Below are 22,336 nucleotides of genomic sequence, written 5' to 3' on the forward strand. Positions count from 1 at the left end.
CAATAACCAAATTATGGAAGTAGCCCAAGCATCCATCAATAGATGATTATTCAGCCACAAAAAAAAAAAAAAAGAAAGAAATCTTTCCATTTGCAACAACACAGAGCTACAGAGAATAATGCTGAGCAAAATTAGAGAATGACAAATACCATATGATCTCATTCACATGTGGAATTTAAGAAAAAAAATGAGCAAAGGAGAAAAAGACAGAAATCAAGAAAGAGGTTTTTAACTATAAAGAACTGAAAGTCACCAGAGAGGTGGTGGGTGGGTGGGGAGAAGGGTGAAAGAGTGGATGGGAATTAAACAGTACACTTACCAGATTAAAAAAAAAAAAAAAAAAAAAAAAGGAAAATGAAGAAAATGAAAAAAAAAAATTTGACATATTCAGGGCAGCACTATTGACATTTTCAGCCTGATGATTCTTTGTTGTAGGGGACTATCTTGTAAATTACAGGTTTAGCAGTGTCCCTGGACTCTACGTACTAGATGTCAGTAGCACCACTCCCGCCCCTACCCACAGTGCAACAACTAAAAATGTCTCTGCACATTGCCAAATGGCTCCTGGAGATGCAAAAGTAACCCCAGTTGAGAATATTGGGTATGTCCATATCAACCCAAAGCTCCAAGACAGCCACACAATGAGAATAAAAACAGAAATAAAATCTACCATTTCTAAAGAAATCTACAAAATGATTAAATATCCACAAATTCCACACTATAGAAAATGGATCTTCCAACCAAAAAGTACCACAGATTGGAGAGTACCTCTATTTCTGAGTAATACTTCCTTTTGATCCATTATTCATCCACAATGGAAAAGCATTAGATTTAATAATTTAGTAAATAAAAAATGTATATCTAATAATTTTATTTTTTAAGTTTATGCATTCATTTTAAGAGAGTGCCACACGTGCGTGAGGGGGAGGGGCAGAGAGAGAATCCCAAGCAGGCTCTGCACAGCATGGAGCCTGATGTGGGGCTCAAATCCACAAACAGTGATATCATGACCTGAGCCAAAATCAAGTCAGACGCTTAACCAACTGAGCCACCAAGGCACCCCATATACCTAAAAAATTTAAATCCAGAGGATTAAACCAGTAAAGAAATTTAACCTCTGAAATACAAAATTTTATGAGCTGAAAACACGTTTGTTATTAAGTGATGATTCTAGTAATATATTAATTTAGAGCACCACTCCTAGTTCTGTGAACTAGGTCTGTGAAATTGAGCAGTGGTAGCTGTGCAAATGGGAGCTGGAAATTAGAACAAATAACAGTGGCTTTTGAACCTATGTCCCCTCAAATAATCTTGCCAGGTAGGATTTCTGTGCAGAGGCAGATTTTCCATGAGGCCAATAAGCTCAGGCTTCCGGGTAACTCATTTGGATAGCCCATTTTGCATTTATAAATTTCATGTCTTTTCTTAAGGACGCCCTCAAAATTATTTGTTTCAAACCCCAAAAATGTGGATCCCCCTCTGTTTGTGAATACTTAAAAAGATGAGCGGTGTCTGGGTGGCTCAGTCAGTTGAGCATCTGACTTTAGCTCAGGTCATGATCTCATGCTTCACAGGTCCCAGCCCCGCATCCGGCTCTCTACTGACAGCTCAAGGCCTGGAGCCTGCTTTGGATTCTGTGTCTCCAATCTCTCTGCCCCTCCCTTGCTCACATTCTGTCTCCCTCTCAAAAAAAAAATAAACATTAAGAAAAATTAAAAAAAAAAAAAAAGAAGCTGAATCAAAGGCAGTTTGGGGCCTAATTTCCCAAGTGCCTTCTTTCTTACTCCAAACAAATGCTAATTTATACTATGCTGAATGACTCCTGTGAAAAATAAAGTATATACCATGGAATATAAGTAAAATAAGTTGCATATCAATATCTTCCATCTTTTTATCCACACAGGTTTTATAACAGTCATCTTGTTTTAAAAAAAAGAAGTTTACCTGTCTGGGTACATTACAACTGGAAGGTGGAGGAATAATTCCTAATTGATGAAAAATATTTAGTCCAAATGTATAAACACATCCATCTTCAGTCAGTACAACAGTATGATCCTTTGCAGCTGCCACCTGGGAACAATTATGACCACTCAGTCCTTCCACAAGCCTAGGGATCTACAAAATAAAATTAGCTTAGTATAATAGTCATTTATACAAAAATGCAAATAGAATCTGGTGATACTGTATCCAAAATGACAACACTGATAAATGGCTGTATCTATCATAGGTAAACCCTACAATTCAGCAAGGGACAGGTGAGTTTAATAGGATATGGACATTGGCTTATGAATAAAATACAAAATCCCAGCAAGACATTTCAATAAAATAATTCAGTCCAACAAATGATTTTTGAGCCCTTATACACCCAGTGCAAATTTGTTTGGTATAAATAAAGGCAGCTCTTCAGCCAAAGTATTCAAGTATGGAAAAAATAAATAAAAATACAGGAAAATACAGGTGTAAGGAGTAAATGAGTTTTTAAGTATAAAAAAAAAACAGTCTCTGACACAACATAAATGAGATGATAATGTCTATAATCTCACAGGACTGCTGTGAGGCTTAAGTTAAGGTAATAATACTGCATGAAAAGTATGACTGATGCCTAGAACATATAAACCCTCAAAAAATGGAAGCTGTTGTCATACCTCTCTATTCTTTATAAAGCACCCTGTAGTAGATGACAAATATACCAGTAATCCCTTCAAAAAAAAGTTACCTTAAAAATACCTACTGAGGCAATTCTATTGAATGTAATGATTAGCAGGTTTCTTCTAATTATCACTAAGTTTTAGTAGCTTGAGAGTCAATTTTGTGATTATACAATGAGAATAAGGGCTCAACTTTTAGACCACAAATACTCTGATGAGAAGTTAAAAAAAAAAAAAAAATCCAACTACTTTAAGAAAAGCATTTTACAATTAGTCTGGCTTTTTTTTTTTTTTTTTTTAATTTTTTTTTTTCAACGTTTATTTATTTTTGGGACAGAGAGAGACAGAGCATGAACGGGGGAGGGGCAGAGAGAGAGGGAGACACAGAATCGGAAACAGGCTCCAGGCTCTGAGCCATCAGCCCAGAGCCCGACGCGGGGCTCAAACTCACGGACCGCGAGATCGTGACCTGGCTGAAGTCGGACGCTTAACCGACTGTGCCACCCAGGCGCCCCTAGTCTGGCTTTTAAAATCTCAACTATGGAATTATTTTAAAGCTTATTTATACACTCTCGTCTAAGTATTTGCTATAAGCAAAATATAATTTTTCTATGATGCTTTAGAATTGTGCATATCAAAATCCTATAATTTGAACATGACATATACCAGGACACTGATTTTTTTAACTATATTATCAATTGGTATATAACTCTCTGCTTATAGTAGGTTAAAAATAATGGTTTTTTTTAGTTAACAGAAGCTTCCAGTTTATGGAAATTTTACTGAAGTTACCTAAAATGAGTAATGACATTTCAATTACCAAGCATGTCTGTTCATCTCCATGGCCTAAACGTCCTCCAGGACCATGACCACAGGTATAAACCTGCCCTTTCTGAGACAGAAATACTGAGTGAAATTTACAAAGCACCACCTAAGAGAAAACAAGAGAATATTATTGAATTTCTCTGAATAAAATAGGTTTTATTTTATATAAAAACACAAACTACAGAATATTGCTAACTTTACGCTGGATGATAGGTATGTGTGGATTTATTGTAACTTTTCTCTACTTTTTACATGTTATGTAATAAAAATTAAAAATATATATGCTTTATTTAAAAACTATCCCTAAAAACACTGATAAATAGGAAAAAGAACAAAGAAATTAAGCATATGTTTCCCACAGAAGAGACTAAACAAAGGGAAATATAAATATCAAGTGTTCAACCACAAAAAGCAGTAGCCAGCTGTTTCCCAGCTTTATAAAATCCCAAACAAGAACTGGGCAATGCAACATGAAACACAAAGATTAACAACTAGCAATATATGTTATTAAAGGAAACAGTGAAAATGCCTTAAGCATATTTTTTTTTAATTTTTTTTTCAACGTTTATTTATTTTTTGGGACAGAGAGAGACAGAGCATGAATGGGGGAGGGGCAGAAAGAGAGGGAGACACAGAATCGGAAACAGGCTCCAGGCTCTGAGCCATCAGCCCAGAGCCTGATGCGGGGCTCGAACTCACGGACCGCGAGATCGTGACCTGGCTGAAGTTGGATGCTTAACCGACTGCGCCACCCAGGCGCCCCAAGCATATTTTTTAAAAAACATCCTATGTTAGACTGGTGGTTAGTATGTCCTTTTAATATCTCTGACTTTGTCTAAAATGTCTTTAATATCACTACATGGATTTAAATAATTTTATATTTATTTTCAAGTTTACTCTTACTCTTTTCCCCACTTCCTTTTTTACCTGCCATGTTTCCAACATCCCCCTTACCTTCTTGGTCCACACACTTATATACTCACAACCTCTTACCAGAAGATAACGGTACTTAAATGACTGAACTTCATCAAAAGGCAATTAACAGGAAACCAAAAGCAGTTTTAAATACAGGCATATCTTGGAAATATTGTGGGTTTGGCTCCAGATCACCACAATAGGGAGAATTTCTCAGCAATGTGAGTTAAATTAATTTTTGGTTTCTAAGAGTACATAAAGTTATGTTTACACTATACTATAGTCTGTTAAGTATGTAATAGCATTGTGGCTAAAAAAAGAATAATGTATATACCTTAATTTTAAGAATACTGGGGCCCCTGGGTGGCTCAGTTGGTTAAGCGACCGACTTCGGCTCAGGTCATGATCTCACAGTTTGTGACTTCGAGCCCCATGTCGGGCTCTGTACTGACAGCTCAGAGTCTGGAGGCTACCTCAGATTCTATGTCTCCCCCTCTCTCTACCGCTCCCCTGCTCACGCTCTGTGTCTCTCTCTCAATAATAAACGTTAAAAAAATTAAAAAAAAAAAAAAGAATACTATATTGCTACAAAGTGCTAACCATCAACAGATCTTTCAGCAAGTCGTAATCTTTTTGCTGGTGGAGGCTCTTGCCTCATTGTTGATGGCTACTGACTGATCAGGGTGGTGGCGGCTAAAAGTGAGGATGGCTATGGCAATTTCTTGAAACAATTCAACAATGAAGTTTGCCAAATCAACTGACTCTTCCTTTCATGAATGATTTTTTTCGGTAGCGTGTGATGCTGTTTGATAGCATGTTACCCACAGTAGAATTTCTTCCAAAACTGAAGTCGGTCCTCTCAACCCTGCCACTGCTTTAGCCAACTAAGTTTATGTAATATATTCTGAATCCTTTGCTGTCATTTCAACAGTCTTCAGCATCTTCACCAAGAGGAGATTCCATCTCAAGATACCACTGTCTTTGCTCATCCATGAAAAGCAACTCCTCATCCCTTTAAGACTGATCAGGAGATTGCAGCAATTTGGTCACATCTTCAGGCTCCACTTCTTGTTTTAGTTCTCTTGCTACTTCCACCACATCTACACTTACTTAACTCTCTCAAACTCATCCACCAAGGCTGGAATCAATTTCTAACCTCCTGTTCATGTTACTATTTTGACCTATTTCTATGAATCATGCAGGTTCTTCATGGCATCTAGAATGGTGAATCCTTTCCAGAAGATTTTCAATTTACTTTGCCCAGATCCACCAGAGGAATCACTGTCTATGGCAACTATACTTGCATGAAGTGTATTTCTTAAATCATAAGACTTGGATGTCAAAATGATTACCTTGGTCCATGGGCTACAGAATGGATGCTGTGTTGGCAGACATAAAAACAACATGACAACAAGAATCTCGTGGTGGCACATCTCCATCAGAGCTCTTGGGTGACCCGGTGCATTATCAATGAGCAGTCATATTTTGAAAGAATCTTTTTTTCTGAGCACTGGTCTCCACAGGTGGGCAGCACAGATGTGCTGTCATTCAGGATCTGTTGTTCCAGTTGTAGAGCACAGGCAGAGTAGATTTAGCCTAATTCCTAGGGGTCCTAGGGTTTTAAGAATGGTAAATGAGCACTGGCTTCAGCTTAGTCATCAGCTCCTAACAAAAGAGTTGGCCAGTCCTTTGAAGCCTGGAAGGCAGGCATTGACTTCTCTCTAGCTATAAAAGTCCTAGATGCCATCTTCTTCCAAAAGAAAGCTGTTCTGTCTACGTGGAAAATCTGTTGTTTTGTGGAGCCACCTTCATTAATTCTCTTAGCTAGATCTTTGGGATAACTTGCCGCAGCTTCTACATCAGCACCTGCTACTTCAGCTTGCACTCTGATGTTATGGGTATGGCTTCTTTCCTTAAACTTCATAAACCAAACCCTGCCAACTTCAAATGTTTCTTCTGCAACTTCCTCACCTCTCTCAGCCCTCACAGAATTGAAGAGAGTTGGGGCCTTGCTCTGGATTAGGCTTTGGCTGAAGCGATTATTATGGCGAGCATTTGATCTTCTATCCAGGTGATTAAAACTTTCTCCATTTTGGCAATAAGGCCGTTTCACTTTCCTATCATTCACATGTTCACTGTATTAAGCACTTTGAATTTCCTTCAAGAACATTTTCTTTGAATTCATAACCTGGTTCACTCTTTGGTTCATAAGGTCTAGCTTCCAGCCTATCTCAGCTTTTGACACACTTTCCTCACTAAGCTGAATCATTTTTAGCTTCTGAATCAAAGCGAGAGACATGCAACTCTTCCTTTCACTTGAACACTCAGAGGCCACTGCAGAGTTCTTTTTTTTTTGTTGTTATTAAAAACAATTTTTTTCAATGTTTATGTATTTTTGAGACAGAGACAAATGAGCAGTGGAGGGGCAGAGAAAGAGAGAGACACAGAATCCAAGGCAGGCTCCAGGCTCTGAGCTGTTAGCAGAGAGAGCCCAACGTGGGGCTTGAACCCATCAACCACAAGATGATTACCTGAGCCGAAGTTGGGACACTCAACCACTGAGCCACCCAGGCACCCCCGTTGCAGAGTTCTTAACTGGACTGATTATAATAATTTGTGTCTCAGGGAATAGGGAGGCTCCAAAAGAGGTAGAGACACAGGGAACAATGGACAGTGCAGTACACATTTATCAAATAAGTTCACCATCTTATATGGATGCAGTTTGTGTTACCCAAAAACAATTACAATGGTAATATCAAAGATAACTTATCACAGCTCACCCAGAAGAAATACAGTTGACCCCTGAATAACATGGGTTTGAATTTCAGTGCACATCCACTTATATGCAGATGTCTTCCAGTACATACAGTACAGTACTTTAAAGGTATTTTCCAGGGGACCTGGGTGGCACAATCGGTTACATGTCTGACTCCAGAGCTCAGCTCAGGTCATGATCTCACAGTTTGAGTTCAAGCCCCACCTTGGGCTCTATGCTTATGGCATGGAACCTGCTTGGGTTTCTGTCTCTCCCTCTCTCTGCCCCTCCTAGCTTGTGCTATCTCTCTCTCAAAATAAACAAATACACTTTAAAAAATAAATAAATGTATTTTCCTTTCCTACGACTTTGTTAATAACATTTTCTTTTCTCTAGCTTACTTTATTGTAAGGATATAGAGTATAATGTATGTAACATACAAGTAGTGCTATGTTCTCAGTAAGACTCCAAGTCAACAGCAGCTAAGCTTTTGGGAAGTTAGAAGTTATGCACAGATTTTTTATTGCATTAGGGGTCAAGTGCCCCAACCCCTAAGTTTTTCAATGGTCTGTGTAATACTAAGGAAAAAGTTTAAAATACTGAATTACCAAAATGTGACACGGAGACATTAAGAAACGCTATTGAAAAAAAATGGCAACGAAAGACTTAATGCAGGGTTGCCACAAACCTTCAATTTGTAAAAAATGCAGTATCTGTTAAGTGCAATAAAGCGAAGTGCAATAAAACAAAGTATGCCTGTTTGGGTACCTACATACTTAACCCTTCTGCCACACTTTACTATTTTTCAATGTATCTAACATTCAGTGTATTTATTTTACCTTATAGAGTATTTAAAAATTCTGTTTGCTTACTTTTAAAAATCATTTGCATTTACATTTCTTAGGCCATCTATAAATATTTCTAACTTTGGATATAAAAAATGACTAAGAAAGAAATCTTAGGGGCGACTAAGTGGCTCAGTTGGTTAAGCATCCCACTTCGGCTCAGGTGATGATCTTGCAGTTTTTGAGTCTGAGCCCCGCATCGGGCTCTGTGCTGACAGCTCAGAGCCAGGAGTCTGCTTCAGATTCTGTGTCTCCCTCTCTCTCTGCCCCTCCCCTGTTCATGCGCTGTCTCTCTCTCTCTCAAAAATAAACATTAAAAAAATTTTTTTAAAGAATTAAAGAAATGTTAGGATTATTAGAAATTGACTTAGAAAAAAGTCAAGCTCTTATGGAAAGTAAGAAAATTAGAAGCTGAACTGCAAGCTCTACTTACACATATCCTTTAACTACTTAGTAAATTCTGTGAATATGTACACTTATGGTAAGTTATGTATAAAGTCATTATCTCATTTAGCTGTATCACAAATACCCACAAAGTCTAAAAACCCAAAATTGTATTCAAATTTGTAATACAAATTTAGCATTTGTAAAGGAAAAATTTTTGAAGCCAGAAATAATACATTTTGTTCAATTTTATCTCCAATCTTAGAATGTCACTCTATATTTCTGACTTCTATTCAACAACCAATACCAGAGTTTAATAAGTCTTCCAACTTTAAAACCTCCGAATTTCTTTTTAAATCTTTATTTTTGAAAGAGTGAGAGACAGAGAGAGAGAGAGAGAGAGAGAGAGAGAGAGAGAGAGGAAGAGAAAGAGAGAGAGTGTGTGTGTGTGTGTGTGAGCATGAGAGGAACAGAGAGACAGAGAGAGAGGAAGACACAGAATCCAAAGCAGACTCCAGGGTCCAAGCTGTCAGCACAGAGCCTGACACAGGGCTTGAACTCATGAACCACGAGTCCGTGACCTGAGCCTAAGTCAGATGCTCAATCGATTGAGCCACCCAGGTGCCTCAAAACCTTGAGTTTTGTTTTGTTTTTTTTTTTAATTTTTTTTTAACATTTATTTGTTATTGAGAGACAGACTGTGAGTAGGGGAGGGGCAGAGAGAAGAAGGAGACACAGAATCTGAAGCAGGCTCCAGGCTCTGAGCTGTCAGCACAGAGTCCGATGCAGGGCTCAAACTCATGGACTGTGAGATCATGACCTGAGCTGACGTTGGATGCTTAGCCAACTGAGTCACCCAGGTGCCCCAAACCTCTTGAGTTTTTTTTTTTTTAAGGAGATAACTAATTACAGCTTTTCACCTTAATTCTCTAGAATATACTGTGCTAAAATTAATAATCTCAGCTAATTCCCTTGGTTCTATAGTACAGTATCAGCCCCTTTCAGTGGCTAATGGGATTCTCTATATAACTGGTGCTCAGTAAATATTCCTGTAAAACTTGTCTTCTCTTTTCTGATTGTACTTCACACTGTTTTTCTTCCTCTCTAACCTATCCATAATGCTTGCTTCAACCCTCATTTTGTGGTAAATAAAATTCCTTAATCCTTAATCTCTTCACAAAATATTCTCACTTTCTTGCCTTACGTGTTGCTTTCTCCATAAGTGTACTGTTTCATGTATAAGCCTAACCAAGTGGAATATGCTCATTTCCTCTGTAACATATATATCTTAGGATCAGAAGGTAGTCAGTCTCTGGTTTCCTAATGCCACCATTTCTTCCTTCACTAGCTTAAAAATTCTTGTTCCTGAAAACTCTCAGCTCATGAAAACTACATATATTAATTCATAAAAGGAAAAGAGGTACCTTTTGTAACTGCCCTAATTGTGATCAATCATCAGTGGCTGCTAATGGGTGGAATAGCATTTTAAGAATTCTGAGGACCTAGTCAACCTCAGGTGAACACATACACACATACACACACACACACACACACACACACACACACACACACACTGCATTATAGAAAAAGAGGATTATGTCAACAGTAGCAAAATCCATGGAAGTGGAAGATATCCTTCAGCATAATGAAATAAGCCCAAAGACCAAACCTTCACAATTATATTAACTAAAATTTTATAATTACTTATATTTAGGAACTCAGGTTCCCTCCCGTAAAACTAATAACAATGAGTTTCAATAACAAATTCACTTGAGAAACAATGTAAAGAACTCTTAATTTTTGTGAAATGAAAACAAATGCTAGAAAGTCAACAGAAGCTCTACCTTTTTAAAGTTAAAGTAATATCTCTATAGTGCCTTCTAATTTCGAACACTGCTTGCACAAACATCTCATAGTTTTATGGTATTTATCACAGTCTAGGTAGGATTAAAGCTAACAAAATCTAAAACAGAATTAGTGAAGTTCTATTGATCAATTTGTTTATTAAAATGTTATCATCCTTTCAACAAAGTTAACACAATCTAAATGAAAAAAAAATAAACTATCAAACACAATAGTTCTTTTTAATCTCTGAAAGTACTCAAATTATACTTCAAACTACCTGCTTGATATAAACCCCACTCCTGGAGAACAGATCCACCAATTCTGGATGGTGTTTGCTATTCTGGCTTCCATGACCCAGGGTGAAATTTGTATTATCTCCCCAAGTGTAGACATCTGTAGGATCTAAAATGTAAAACAAATACCAGTTTTAGTTCAATCTATAGATACACTCTACTAATCAGTTTTCCTCAACAGAGACTCTTTACAGGAACTAATTTAACCATCATATTTAGAAAGATGCTGCCAACATTATCACTTACATTATGAAACTATTAACACATTATCTAATTCTAGGAATAGAAACAGAAAATCCAAATCAGCATAGTCCTGTATCAATGTTAGGAATCTAACATTTGTTCCTTGTTTCATTAGCAGTTAAACTGCCAAATGAGTAAAATATCACCTGCCATATCCATTTAGTTGCCATGAAAATAATACCTATAGTTATTTAAATATAGGATGTTTATTACATTATATATAATATACAATATAAAGGTTCTAGATGAAGCAAATGTGATATTAGTTACTGTTCCTACAGAAACATTAACTTTTAATAGTTTACTCTTGATAGATTCAAAATCACACTAGTGATCAGGGTAATACCCATTAAACTGGGATAAAAATCACAGCTAAGTTTTAAGTCTTCATTTTTATTTTGGAAGGCGTATAAATTTTTCAACTAGATCTATAACTGTAACCTGCAATATAGTACCCAAGGTAGAAATAAAAATGAAGAATGTGTCCTTGCTTGTTCACTAGTTAAATGCAAATTATGGAGCAGTTCCATTTAAAACTCTTCTCCTTTTCCACCAATTTCCATTTCCAAAGTTGAAAAGCAAACAAATTGGAGAAATAAGTGAAATCAGAAGGATGTGAGGGTAGAAGAATCACCTCCTTTCCCTCTCTACCTCCAGTACTGATGTTACTTTCTGGATGCACATTAATTACAGTAGTTACAATTCCAACCGTCTTCCTACTTAGGCTGTGTTCTTACTCTAACACAGTATAAACTGAAATTGAAAATGCAAAATCAATCAGTGTTCTGAGTAAAACCCTAAAATTATCAACCAATATACACCAAAAGTATTTTTACCAAAGTAAAAATTCCTTGCAGATATCCACACACAAATTTTCTCAGGTATTTTTTTTTTTAACGTTTATTTATTCTTGAAAGAGAGAGAGAGAGAGAGAGACAGAGAGACAGAGAATGAGCTGGGGAGGGGCAGAGAGAGAGGGAGACACAGAATCCGAAGTAGGCTCCAGGCTCCGAGCTGTCAGCACAGAGCCGACACAGGGCTCGAACCCACGAACCGTGAGATCATGACCTGAGCCGAAGCCCGAAGCTTAACCGACTGAGCCACCCAGGTGCCCCTTCTCAGGTATTTTAATAAGAACAAAGTTTCATTAAAATTTTCTAAGCTATACCTTAATGGGATATATTTGCGGAATTTTCTTACCAGTAGTTTTGAATACTACATGAGTTGGTCTATCCTTCATTACAAGATCCAAAGCTGACAAGCCTTCTTTGTCTTGAATATACAGACTAACACCATGCTAAAAAAAAAAAAAAAAAAAAAAAAAAAAAAAAGAAAGAAAAATAGAAAACAAATATATATAAATACGTTACCTCCTATGCCCACCCACATTTTTCGCACACACAGAAGAGAACTAAGAAAAATAAGATATCTAATTCTTAGAATATAAAAGAACCAGAAAACATTAAGAAATAAAATAAGTAACATTTAAAATCAAAATGAACTAGATGTGAAAGTTTAACACAGTAAGGCAAGTCTGGTTGCCTAGAATGCCCTAGCTCTGGTCTCTCTGTCTGTGCCTGTCCATGTACACATACACATTATGTATTTAAAGAGCCATGTTCCATGTCTAGTCCAGTTAAGGGTTATAAAGATTTCAAGGCAATGACAGAACAATCATTCTATTAGAATTTACTATTTATATAATGTGATCACCTTGGCCCCATCTCTTTTTGCCTTGAATGTTATTATACCAAGTATTTACATTTAAGACAACTATATTCCTTTATTTTTATATTTCTATTTATATTCCTCTATTTATATTTCTATTTGTGTGATATAGGTTTTCATCTTAGTATCATTTAATTGTGGCTTCTCTAAATCACATATAATTAATGGTATCTTAAAAAAAATCTGAGGATGTGTGTGTATATGTTTTAAGGATGAATTTAAACTAATCTTTGTGTCTTCACAGTTCAAAATCCAACACGAAATAGAACATTTAAAGCAGTTAGCACACCCCTACCCCTATCACCATACTTTTGTCTCTTCTAAAATATGGTGCAAGGGGGCAGGAGGGATAGAAAGCAAGGTTCGATTCATATTATTGTTATTTAACTGTAGTTTTTAAAATATAAAACATTATTTTCAAAAACAACTATTACTATTTGTTGATAGTTTAATAAAACATTCAACTATTAGACTTATCCTTATTTTAACTGGTGCAAGCCATCACAGCCCATCTGTACACACAGTTCACCTGGGTAGTTACAGGCAGAGATGAACTATGAAGTTATTAAACTCTAAGTGTAATATGTTGGAACACTCTGTTTTAGGTTACTTAAGAAAGAGGAATCTCCTCTTACCTTGAAACAATGGATTCCTAAAACACTAAAACCAATTCTAAATTCATTGTGTTCTAGGGGCGCCTGGGTGGCGCAGTCGGTTAAGCGTCCGACTTCAGCCAGGTCACGATCTCGCGGTCCGTGAGTTCGAGCCCCGCGTCAGGCTCTGGGCTGATGGCTCAGAGCCTGGAGCTTGTTTCCGATTCTGTGTCTCCCTCTCTCTCTGCCCCTCCCCGTTCATGCTCTGTCTCTCTCTGTCCCAAAAATAAATAAATGTTGAAAAAAAAAAATTTAAATTCATTGTGTTCTAGATGGTTATAATACTTGATTACATAAGGACTGTCAATGAGCAAAAAAGACTAAAATGAGCTATGAGCTAACCAGTAAAAAAAAAAAAAAAAAAAAAAATTTAAATCAGAAATGATCTAAGATCTTAATAAATTTAAAGTTATATGTTACCTAGCATTTTTTTTAATTAGATATAATTAATCCATATGAGAAGACCTGAGATTGACCTTTTAAGAGTAACAAAGGTAAGTTCCAAGATAGGGTACTCCAAGCTAAGAATTTAACAAATGGGATCCCAGAAACTGAGATCCCTAGAAAGTTTATTTTGCCAGTTTTATAAATTTTCCTAAACATTATACATACCAACCAGATCTTAGTAAGACTACATACATTTGTATCATTCTAAGTAGCTCCAATTGCATAAGACTACATTTATTTATTTATTTACTTACTTACTTATTAGAGCTCCCTAGATATGGGACTCATATTTTCTAATATGCTCATCTTAAATTCTAAAGGTTGTAGGACCAGTGTGTAGTCTATCCTACTTATTTAAAGATCAACTCTTGGGCTCCTGGTGGCTCAGTTGATTAAGCATCCAACTCTTGATTTTGGTTCTGGTCATGATCTCACCATAGCAAGATCAAGCTCCACACTGGGCTCCACGCTGGGCATGGAGCCTGCTTAAGATTCTCTCTCTCTCTTCCCCTGCCCCTCCCCAGGTCACATACATATACACACTCTATCTGTCTCTCAAAAAAAAATTGTTTAAAAATAAAATACAGATCATGCCTCCAAAAGAATAGGTAGATTCATTAGTTTGTTAAATATCATCTAAGTATATACCAGGCTTATAAGCCTGAGCATTTGTTGAGAATATCTACAACAAGGAGCAGATGCGCTTTATATAGCTATTCCACTAGAAACCATTGGTAACACTACGGAGATACCTGTCTGCAAATACAGAGAACTGTTTTGACTGTCTTCCTCAAAAACAAAGCATATGATAAAGACTGGCATGCAGATAATTTCCTTGGGAAAAGATCCTAGAAACTGAGGGGCTAGGAAAGTAGATAAAAGGAGGAAAAACCAATACAAAAATGTGTTATCAAGTAGGCCACTGCTAAGGAGCCTTGTGAATGATCCTACCAGGGCATTCCGGAAACCTTATACAATATATCACTGAATAATTCTCCAGTCAAAGAATAAAAGGGCTAAGTGTTTGCCTTCATTAGCAAACAGTTGCTCTAAAGGGGATTTAACTCTCCTGTATTTTTGGTCGGTTATGCATGAATGCCAAGCTCTGGGGCATAAAATAAGGGGCATGCATTAGATGCTAGAAACAAGGTGCAGATTTACACCTACACAAAGCTGCTAGAAGCCTATACACAAAGGTGAGGCCAAAATGACATGAAGTGGTTCAGCAAAAGTATCTGATACACCAATTTTTCCAAACTTAGTTTTCCAACTTAGTTATGAGCTAAGTTGAATGAGTTTAATATGGCTCTCTCACTATTGCTGCCCATATACTGCCAAAAAAGGGAGGATCAAAAGACTATCTTGAGATTATAATTTCCAGTGGGATAAACTGAGATATACTCTTCTCTCCTTCTTTCAAGCCTGTTCTTTAAAGCTTTGGAAGTACCTTTAGATAAACTGGGCTCTAGTCCTCATACTAGAAAAAACAGAAAAATAAGCATTCTCTTATATTCAAAGGACATGGTTTTAACATCAGAAACTAGAATAATTTTAATAAACTGGTCCTGCTACCTAATTATCCTGGAGGAGGGAGGTGGGAACTTCATATCAGTTCTATTTAGTTTATAACCATTCTATTTGAGTTTAAGGAGATTTGTCTTGCTTATAATTTGACAGTGAATTTTATTGTTCTGGTTCATGACTGGTCTATTCTGTGAGGTATCTGATATCCCTTCTAATAAAATATCTTTTACTTAGGTAACCGTAGTTGGTTTCTGTTTCCATGAAATAAGATATCTAATACACCAACACTTATTGTCCCATTTGTTTATTTAATTATTTGGTTTTGGTCTATCTCCTTCTACTAAAATAAAAACTCAAACAAAAAAAAAAAGGATTCTGTCTGTTGTGTTCATTACACATCCCTAGAACCTAGATTAATGCCTGGCACTCATCAGGCACTCAAAAAAAAAAAAAAAATTGTTCCAAATACTCTATAAATAGTATAGCATTTAATCCACTAAATCCTATGATTTAGTTCTTCTATTTACAAATAGAAAAAATTAAAGTTTTTCCAGAAAAGTACCATAAATAAACCACCAGTATGAAAGAATGGTATAGCAACAACAGATACAGCAAGACCCTACAAGCATAAACAGTCTTTGCCAGGCACACATCTTGTCATAGAATCAAGGAACCAAAGAAGATATGCATAAAATTCGCTGTCTCTACTCCAGCTTTTGATAGACAAGAGGTTTCTACTGAGGTGGTTGTTGTTGTTGTTGGCAAACAGGAACTGAAAGTATGGGTTTATATTTACTGTACAATTTATTTTGGCAATTAAATAATCTTACAACTATAAAGTTTTTAATCAATGCAATTTATTTTAAATGTATATTTGTGTATGGTCTCTTTCTGACAACCATAATATCCTAAGGGCTATAGTTGACCAGAAGTAGAACTGACATGAACACTCCTATAACTGCAGCTCTTCCAATTAAACAACATTGAAAGGTCAAAGGACAGAAGAATATGCTAAAAATCAAAATGCAGATAGCATGATATGTTGAGACCTGAATACTAAAAGGATAGGAAAGATTTCTGTGGGAAAATTTTATCAGTGGAACACATCCACTGTTAGATACCTATCATTGATCAATAGGGCTCTGATAACAAAAGACAGTCAAGCCAAGGGCAAGGAGGCCCAAGGCACAATTTCCTGGCTTCTCTTAGCCAAGGAGAAAAGAATGATTAAGGATTTCTAAAGGAAAATGAAGCCCCAAAGAGAAGGAAGGCCCAAAATTCAAACCAGACGCTATTTCAAACTGAAGCCCCAAATCCTGACACCTGAATAACAACCCCTATGATAACAGAAAATCCAAGGACCCCCTCAACCTTGATGAGACTAGCGGTAATCCAGCTTTCTAACAGATACTTGAAAACAGCTGAGGTTTTAGAGGTGGGAAAGGGTAAAAGTAGAGCTGATAAAATGCTTTAACTCATACCAACTAGCTTCCTATATAAAATAAGATTAAAGTAAGGGAATTAAACCAATATTCAAACATTTTACATAGTAAGAGGAATTAAATTAGCAAACATTTTTAAAAATCAAAAATAGATGAAGACCCTTAAGCTAAGCTCCCTAATGTGACCAAAAGTTCCCTGAGGATAGGAAGTGTTTTGTTTTCTCTGTGTCCTCTACAAACATGACAAAATGCCTATACAAAAGAAATTTTTCAATTTTAATATCATGATGTCTGATTTTGAGTTTTTCATGTGCATTCATTAGTGAAATGACATTGAGGTATATCTCAAAACACTTCATTGTTTGGCTATGGAGTACAACACACCTAAATTTAATCTACTTGATGGGAAATTTCAAATAAATTAAGCTGATTCTAATCATTAATGTTTTCACAACTAATTTTATCTTAGCCAAACAAGAAACAAACATACTACCCAAAAACAGTCCCTAAATGTTATATTTCAATAACTAGTACCCTTTTAAAGTAGCTAATAATAGTTACATAAAAAGCGTATTTCTTAAGAATACTAAAAGATACATAATACTGATTAAATGATAAAATGTGTGGGATTTCAAAATAGTATGAGATAAACAAAGTCAGTGGGGACATATAGAACACAAAACTAGCCAACAGTCTATTATATATTGTAAAGTTTGGTATATATTTAAAATTCTACATCACAAAAAGTTTAAGTAAAAATATATATGGGATTTGAATTCTAAAGAGTAGTTACAATAGAAAAAAATACCAAACAATTGATAAGAACAAACTCAAATCTTTGGAAAGTAAGTGGAGTCTTTGAAAAAGACTAAGAAAAACATATGCCGGACGAAATAGTTTTAAATAAACAAATGACACTTACCTTCAACAGAGACCAAACACAATCAATATGTCCATAAAAAATGCTTCTGTGCAAAGCTGTCCATCCTGATTCCTTGTCTTTCACCAGCAGATCCACTCCTTTTTCAATAAGCCAATCTAATACTCCTTTCTTTCCACAGGAGGAAACAAGGTGGAGAGCGTTTCTGCCAAAGGCATCTTTGATAGTTGCAGCATTGTAACAATAACTGGAGAGAAAGGCCTTTATCTGGTTTTCATTCCCCTTTGTTACCACAGAAAGGACATCCAAAGCATGTTTCAGGGATCGACACTTTGATGTACAGTCAGGGATGGAAGAATTCATCCTAATTGTTTTTAGACTGCTTAATTTTAGTTCAAGATAGTCCGTTAAGACTAATTTTTAAAAATGAAAAAGCCAAGACAAAACGGTGCTATTCAGAAAGATTTATAGAGAATAAATGACCTTTTAGGATTATAATTTAAACCCTCACGGTAGTAGTATAAAACTATATACCTTTATACAATTTATTTTTGCACTTTAATCAAAAAATTATAAATAGCTCTATAAAGTTTATATCAAATACAAGTTCTTTATTAAAAAAAAAAAACTTTCCACAGTTTATAAATTATTCCTGGAGTCAAGCACCAAGGGGGAGTGAGGAGGGGAACTCCCCCCTCCACACTGTCTGGTCCTTTTAAATATCCATAATTGCAAGGGTGACCTATAAAAAAAAAGGGAAAGAAAAAGTAAAAAATACAAAATCTACCTCTTGCTCTCCTCAAGTACTTTACAGCCACCTCCATATTTAAGTGCCCCTAATTCCTATTTCAAAAAAAATAAAAGTCTATCAACTTTTCACCTTCACATCCACAGTATTCTAGAACTATACTAATCATTCTCTCCTCCTTTAATCCAGTCTCCTGTTTAAGGTTAACCTCTGTATCTGTATTCTGGAGTCTACCTCTTTTTGCTTCCAAAAGCTTCATTCCTTCTCCCTTATATTTTTACACTCTTATTAGCTATGTCCCCACAAGCTATAAACACACTTAAATTTACCCTCTTTATAGCAATCCCATCTCAACCTTTACCCCCTAAAATTATTTCATTACTACCACCAGCACAACTCTCTCATCATTTGGTTTTTACTAAGAGCCAGGCACTGTGATAATGTTCTCTCTGCCTAGAAAGTCTCTACTATAAGAGGAGATAATAATTAAACATCAGGTATCAAAACAACTAGGTATCAACCTGGAAAAAAAAAAAAAAAACTTTACATACTTACTTTATACCTTACACCAATATAAATTTCAGATGAGTCAAAGACAAACATATAAATAATATAAAAGCACTAGAAGAGCATGGGTGACTCTTTTTTATAATTTCAAACAACCAAAAGTCCTTTCTACCTATGATCTGAAATTCAAAAGGTATAAAAGATTAATACATTTAATCAGTTTAAAACCTACATTAAAATAAGGAGAAAAAACCTCAAAGAATATAACATTACTCCAAAAAAAGAAAAAACAGGAAATTTATTTTATTTAAAAAAAAATTTTTTTTAATGTTTATTTACTTTTGACAGAGAGAGAGAGACAGAGCATGAGCAGAGGAGGGGCAGAGAGAGAGGGAGACACAGAATCTGAAACAGGATCCAGGCTCTGAGCTGTCAGCACAGAGGCTGATGCAGGGCTCAAACTCACAGACCGTGAGATCATGACCCGAGCCGAAGTTGGACACTCAACCGACTGAGCCATCCAGGTGCCCCAAAAACCAGGAAATTTAGACAGATTTTAAAAATGAGACTCATCTCACTAAAAAAAAAAAAAAAAAAAAAAAAAAAATGCAAATTGAAACTAAACTGAGATACCATGCAACAACATGGATGGATCTACATAGTATAATACTACGTGAAATAAGTAAGTCAGAAAAAGACAAATACTATATGATTTCCCTCATATGTGGAATTTAAGAAACAAAACAAATGAACAAAGGTGGGGAGAGAGACAAATCAAGATAACAGAGTTAATCACGGAGAATAAATTGATGGTAATGGGGGGTTGGGTTAAACAGGTGATGGGATTAAGGAGTGCATTTGTCAGTGATGAGCACAGGGTGAGTCACAGAATTGTTGAATAACTATTTGTATACCTGTAACTAATATACCAGTGTATGTTAACTGGAATTAAAATAAAAACTTAAGGAAAAAAAAAAAAACTATGAGATACCATTTTCTATCTATCAGAATAGTAAAGGTTGGTATTACTATGTACTGACAGGATTGTAAGAAAATAGGTTCCCTACCCCATTACCAGTGAGAATATAAACTTATACAATCTCTTTGGAGAGCAATTTACTAGTATTTATGAAAATGTAAAGTGTACACTTTTTTCTAACCCAAGCAATTTTACTTCTAGGAATTTATCTTAGAAAAATATATCCATGTGTGAAATGGCATAAGTATAGGATTATTCACTGAGTCACTGTTTGAAATAGTAAAGTGTGGAAAAAAACCTAGTTAGAAGTAATTATGTTATGTCCATGCAACAGAATAGTATTTATGTATGAAAAAAAAAACAAAGTAGCTATATATTTACTGATACGAAATAATCTGCAATATATACTTCAAAATGTTTTTTAAAATGTGAAGTATATGTAATATCATTTGTGGAAAAGATGTATATGTATTTACATGTTCATGCCTGAAAATGCATGGAAGAAGTCTAGAAGAATACACAAAAGAATGGTTCCTCTGCAGAAGGGCACCAATGGTTGGAGTCAGAAATGGAAGGCAGACTTTACCTGCATTTTACTAGGAACCACTTTTAAACGCTTCACCATGTGCATGAAAAGCTATTCAAAAATAAACATCTAAAAATATACATAAATGCTAATATATTGATTAGAGAGGATATAGAAAATACAAAAAACAAAAAACAAAAAAAACTCAGCCACCATATAAGAGCCTCTAGCTTCCTTTTTTTCCAATATGCTACCCTGTCTGCTTTGCCCCATTCAGATCTGGAGAAATGAAATACTATTTGTAAACTATCTGACAAACTACTATTCTTCAGTTTCTTTACTTCATGTTAGAAAACTACTGATATATTAGAAATTTTATACCTAGAGTGGACTACTTTACAATCAACGTTTCTCCATCATCTTTTAATCATCTCCTAATTTTTTTTTCAGTATTTTTGTCCTCTGGATTTTTTTTTTTAATCTCTGGATTATAAGTAACTAATCAATCCATTTCATAATGGCTATATTTTAAAGATTTTATAATAGAAATTCTATGTACATTCTCTTCTCCAAGGTATCAAACTATCAAAAATACTTAATAGAACAAACAATCCTAAAATTTGTATGGAATCACAAAAGACCCCAAATAGCCAAAGCAAGAGAGAAAGAACAAACCTGAAAGCATCATGTCCCCTGATTTCAAACTATATTACAAAACTGTAGTAATTAAAGCAGCATGACACTGGCATACAAAGAAACACATGCATCAGTGGAACAAAGTAGGCCAGAAATAAGCCCACGCATAAATGGTCAATTAACTTACAACAAGGAACCAAGAATATACGATGGCAAGAGGAGTCTCTTCAACAAATGGTGCTGGGAACTGGACCCCTATCTTAAACCATACCCCAAAATTAACTCAAATGCATTAAAGACTTAAATGTAAGAGCTGAAACCATAAAACTCCTAGAAGAAAACACAGGCAATACACTCTCTGACATAGGTCTTGGAGAGGATTATTTTAATCTGACACCAAAAGCAACAAAAGCAAAAAAATCAACAAGTGGGACCACATCAAATCAAAAAGCTTCTGCACGGCAAAACCATAAACAAAACCATAAACAAAATGAAAAAGCAACCTACTTTATGGGAGAAAAATTTTTGGAAATCATACATCCGAGGGGCATCTGGGTGGCTCAGCTGATTAACTGTCTGTCTCTTGGGTTCAGCTCAGGTCATGATCTCAAAGTTCATGAGTTCAAGCCCCACATCTCTGTTAGTGCAGAGCCTGCTTGGGATTCTCTGTCTCCCTCTTTCTCTCTGCCCCTACACTGTTCACTCTCTCAAAAAAACTAAATAAACTTAAAAAAAATCAGATATCTGATAAAGAGCTATAATTTATATAAATATCCAAAGAATTCATACAATTCAAGAGCAAAAAACCAAACCATCGGATTTAAAAAATGAGCACAAGATCTAAACAGACAATTTTCCAAAGACATACAGATGCCCAACAGGTACATGAAAAATTGCTCAATATTGCTAATCATCAGGGAAATGCAAATCAAAACCATAATAAAATATCACTTCACTCCTGCTAGAATGGCTACTATCAAAAAGATAAGAAATAACCAGTATTGCCAAGGATGTGGAGAAAAAGGAACCCCTGTACACTATAGGTAGAAATATAAATTGATACAACCGGGGCGCCTGGGTGGCGCAGTCGGTTAAGCGTCCGACTTCAGCCAGGCCACGATCTCGCGGTCCGGGAGTTCGAGCCCCGCGTCAGGCTCTGGGCTGATGGCTCGGAGCCTGGAGCCTGTTTCCGATTCTGTGTTTCCCTCTCTCTCTGCCCCTCCCCCATTCATGCTCTGTCTCTCTCTGTCCCAAAAATAAATAAACGTTGAAAAAAAAATTAAAAAAATAAATAAATAAATAAATAAATAAATAAATTGATACAACCACTATGGAAAATAGTATGGAGGTTCCTCCCAAAATTAAAAATAGAACTACCATATGATCCAGCAAATCCACTTCTGGCTATTTATGCAAAGAAAACAAAAACACGAACTTGAAAAGATATATGTACCCCTATGTTCACTGCATAGTCAAGATAAGGAAACAACCTAAGCATCCATCAATGGATAAA

General features: G+C 35.8%; 1 protein-coding gene across 4 annotated transcripts in view; it reads right to left on the reverse strand.

Moving 5' to 3' along the window:
- Positions 1–22,336, reverse strand: part of IBTK (inhibitor of Bruton tyrosine kinase) — a 93,315-nt gene that overhangs the window by 65,363 nt on the left and 5,616 nt on the right. For all 4 annotated transcript variants that reach the window (XM_043591884.1, XM_043591886.1, XM_043591885.1 and 1 more), the window contains exons 2-6: positions 17,470–18,169; positions 11,954–12,050; positions 10,495–10,619; positions 3,469–3,579; positions 1,945–2,115 (exon numbers count right to left, since the gene is read on the reverse strand). In XM_043591884.1, coding sequence (XP_043447819.1) covers positions 1,945–2,115; positions 3,469–3,579; positions 10,495–10,619; positions 11,954–12,050; positions 17,470–17,790 — 825 coding nt within the window. In that variant the 5' untranslated portion in view covers positions 17,791–18,169. The remainder of the gene's footprint in view (positions 1–1,944; positions 2,116–3,468; positions 3,580–10,494; positions 10,620–11,953; positions 12,051–17,469; positions 18,170–22,336) is intronic.

The sequence above is a fragment of the Prionailurus bengalensis genome, chromosome B2 (assembly GCF_016509475.1).
Source record: "Prionailurus bengalensis isolate Pbe53 chromosome B2, Fcat_Pben_1.1_paternal_pri, whole genome shotgun sequence".
Taxonomy (NCBI): domain Eukaryota; kingdom Metazoa; phylum Chordata; class Mammalia; order Carnivora; family Felidae; genus Prionailurus; species Prionailurus bengalensis.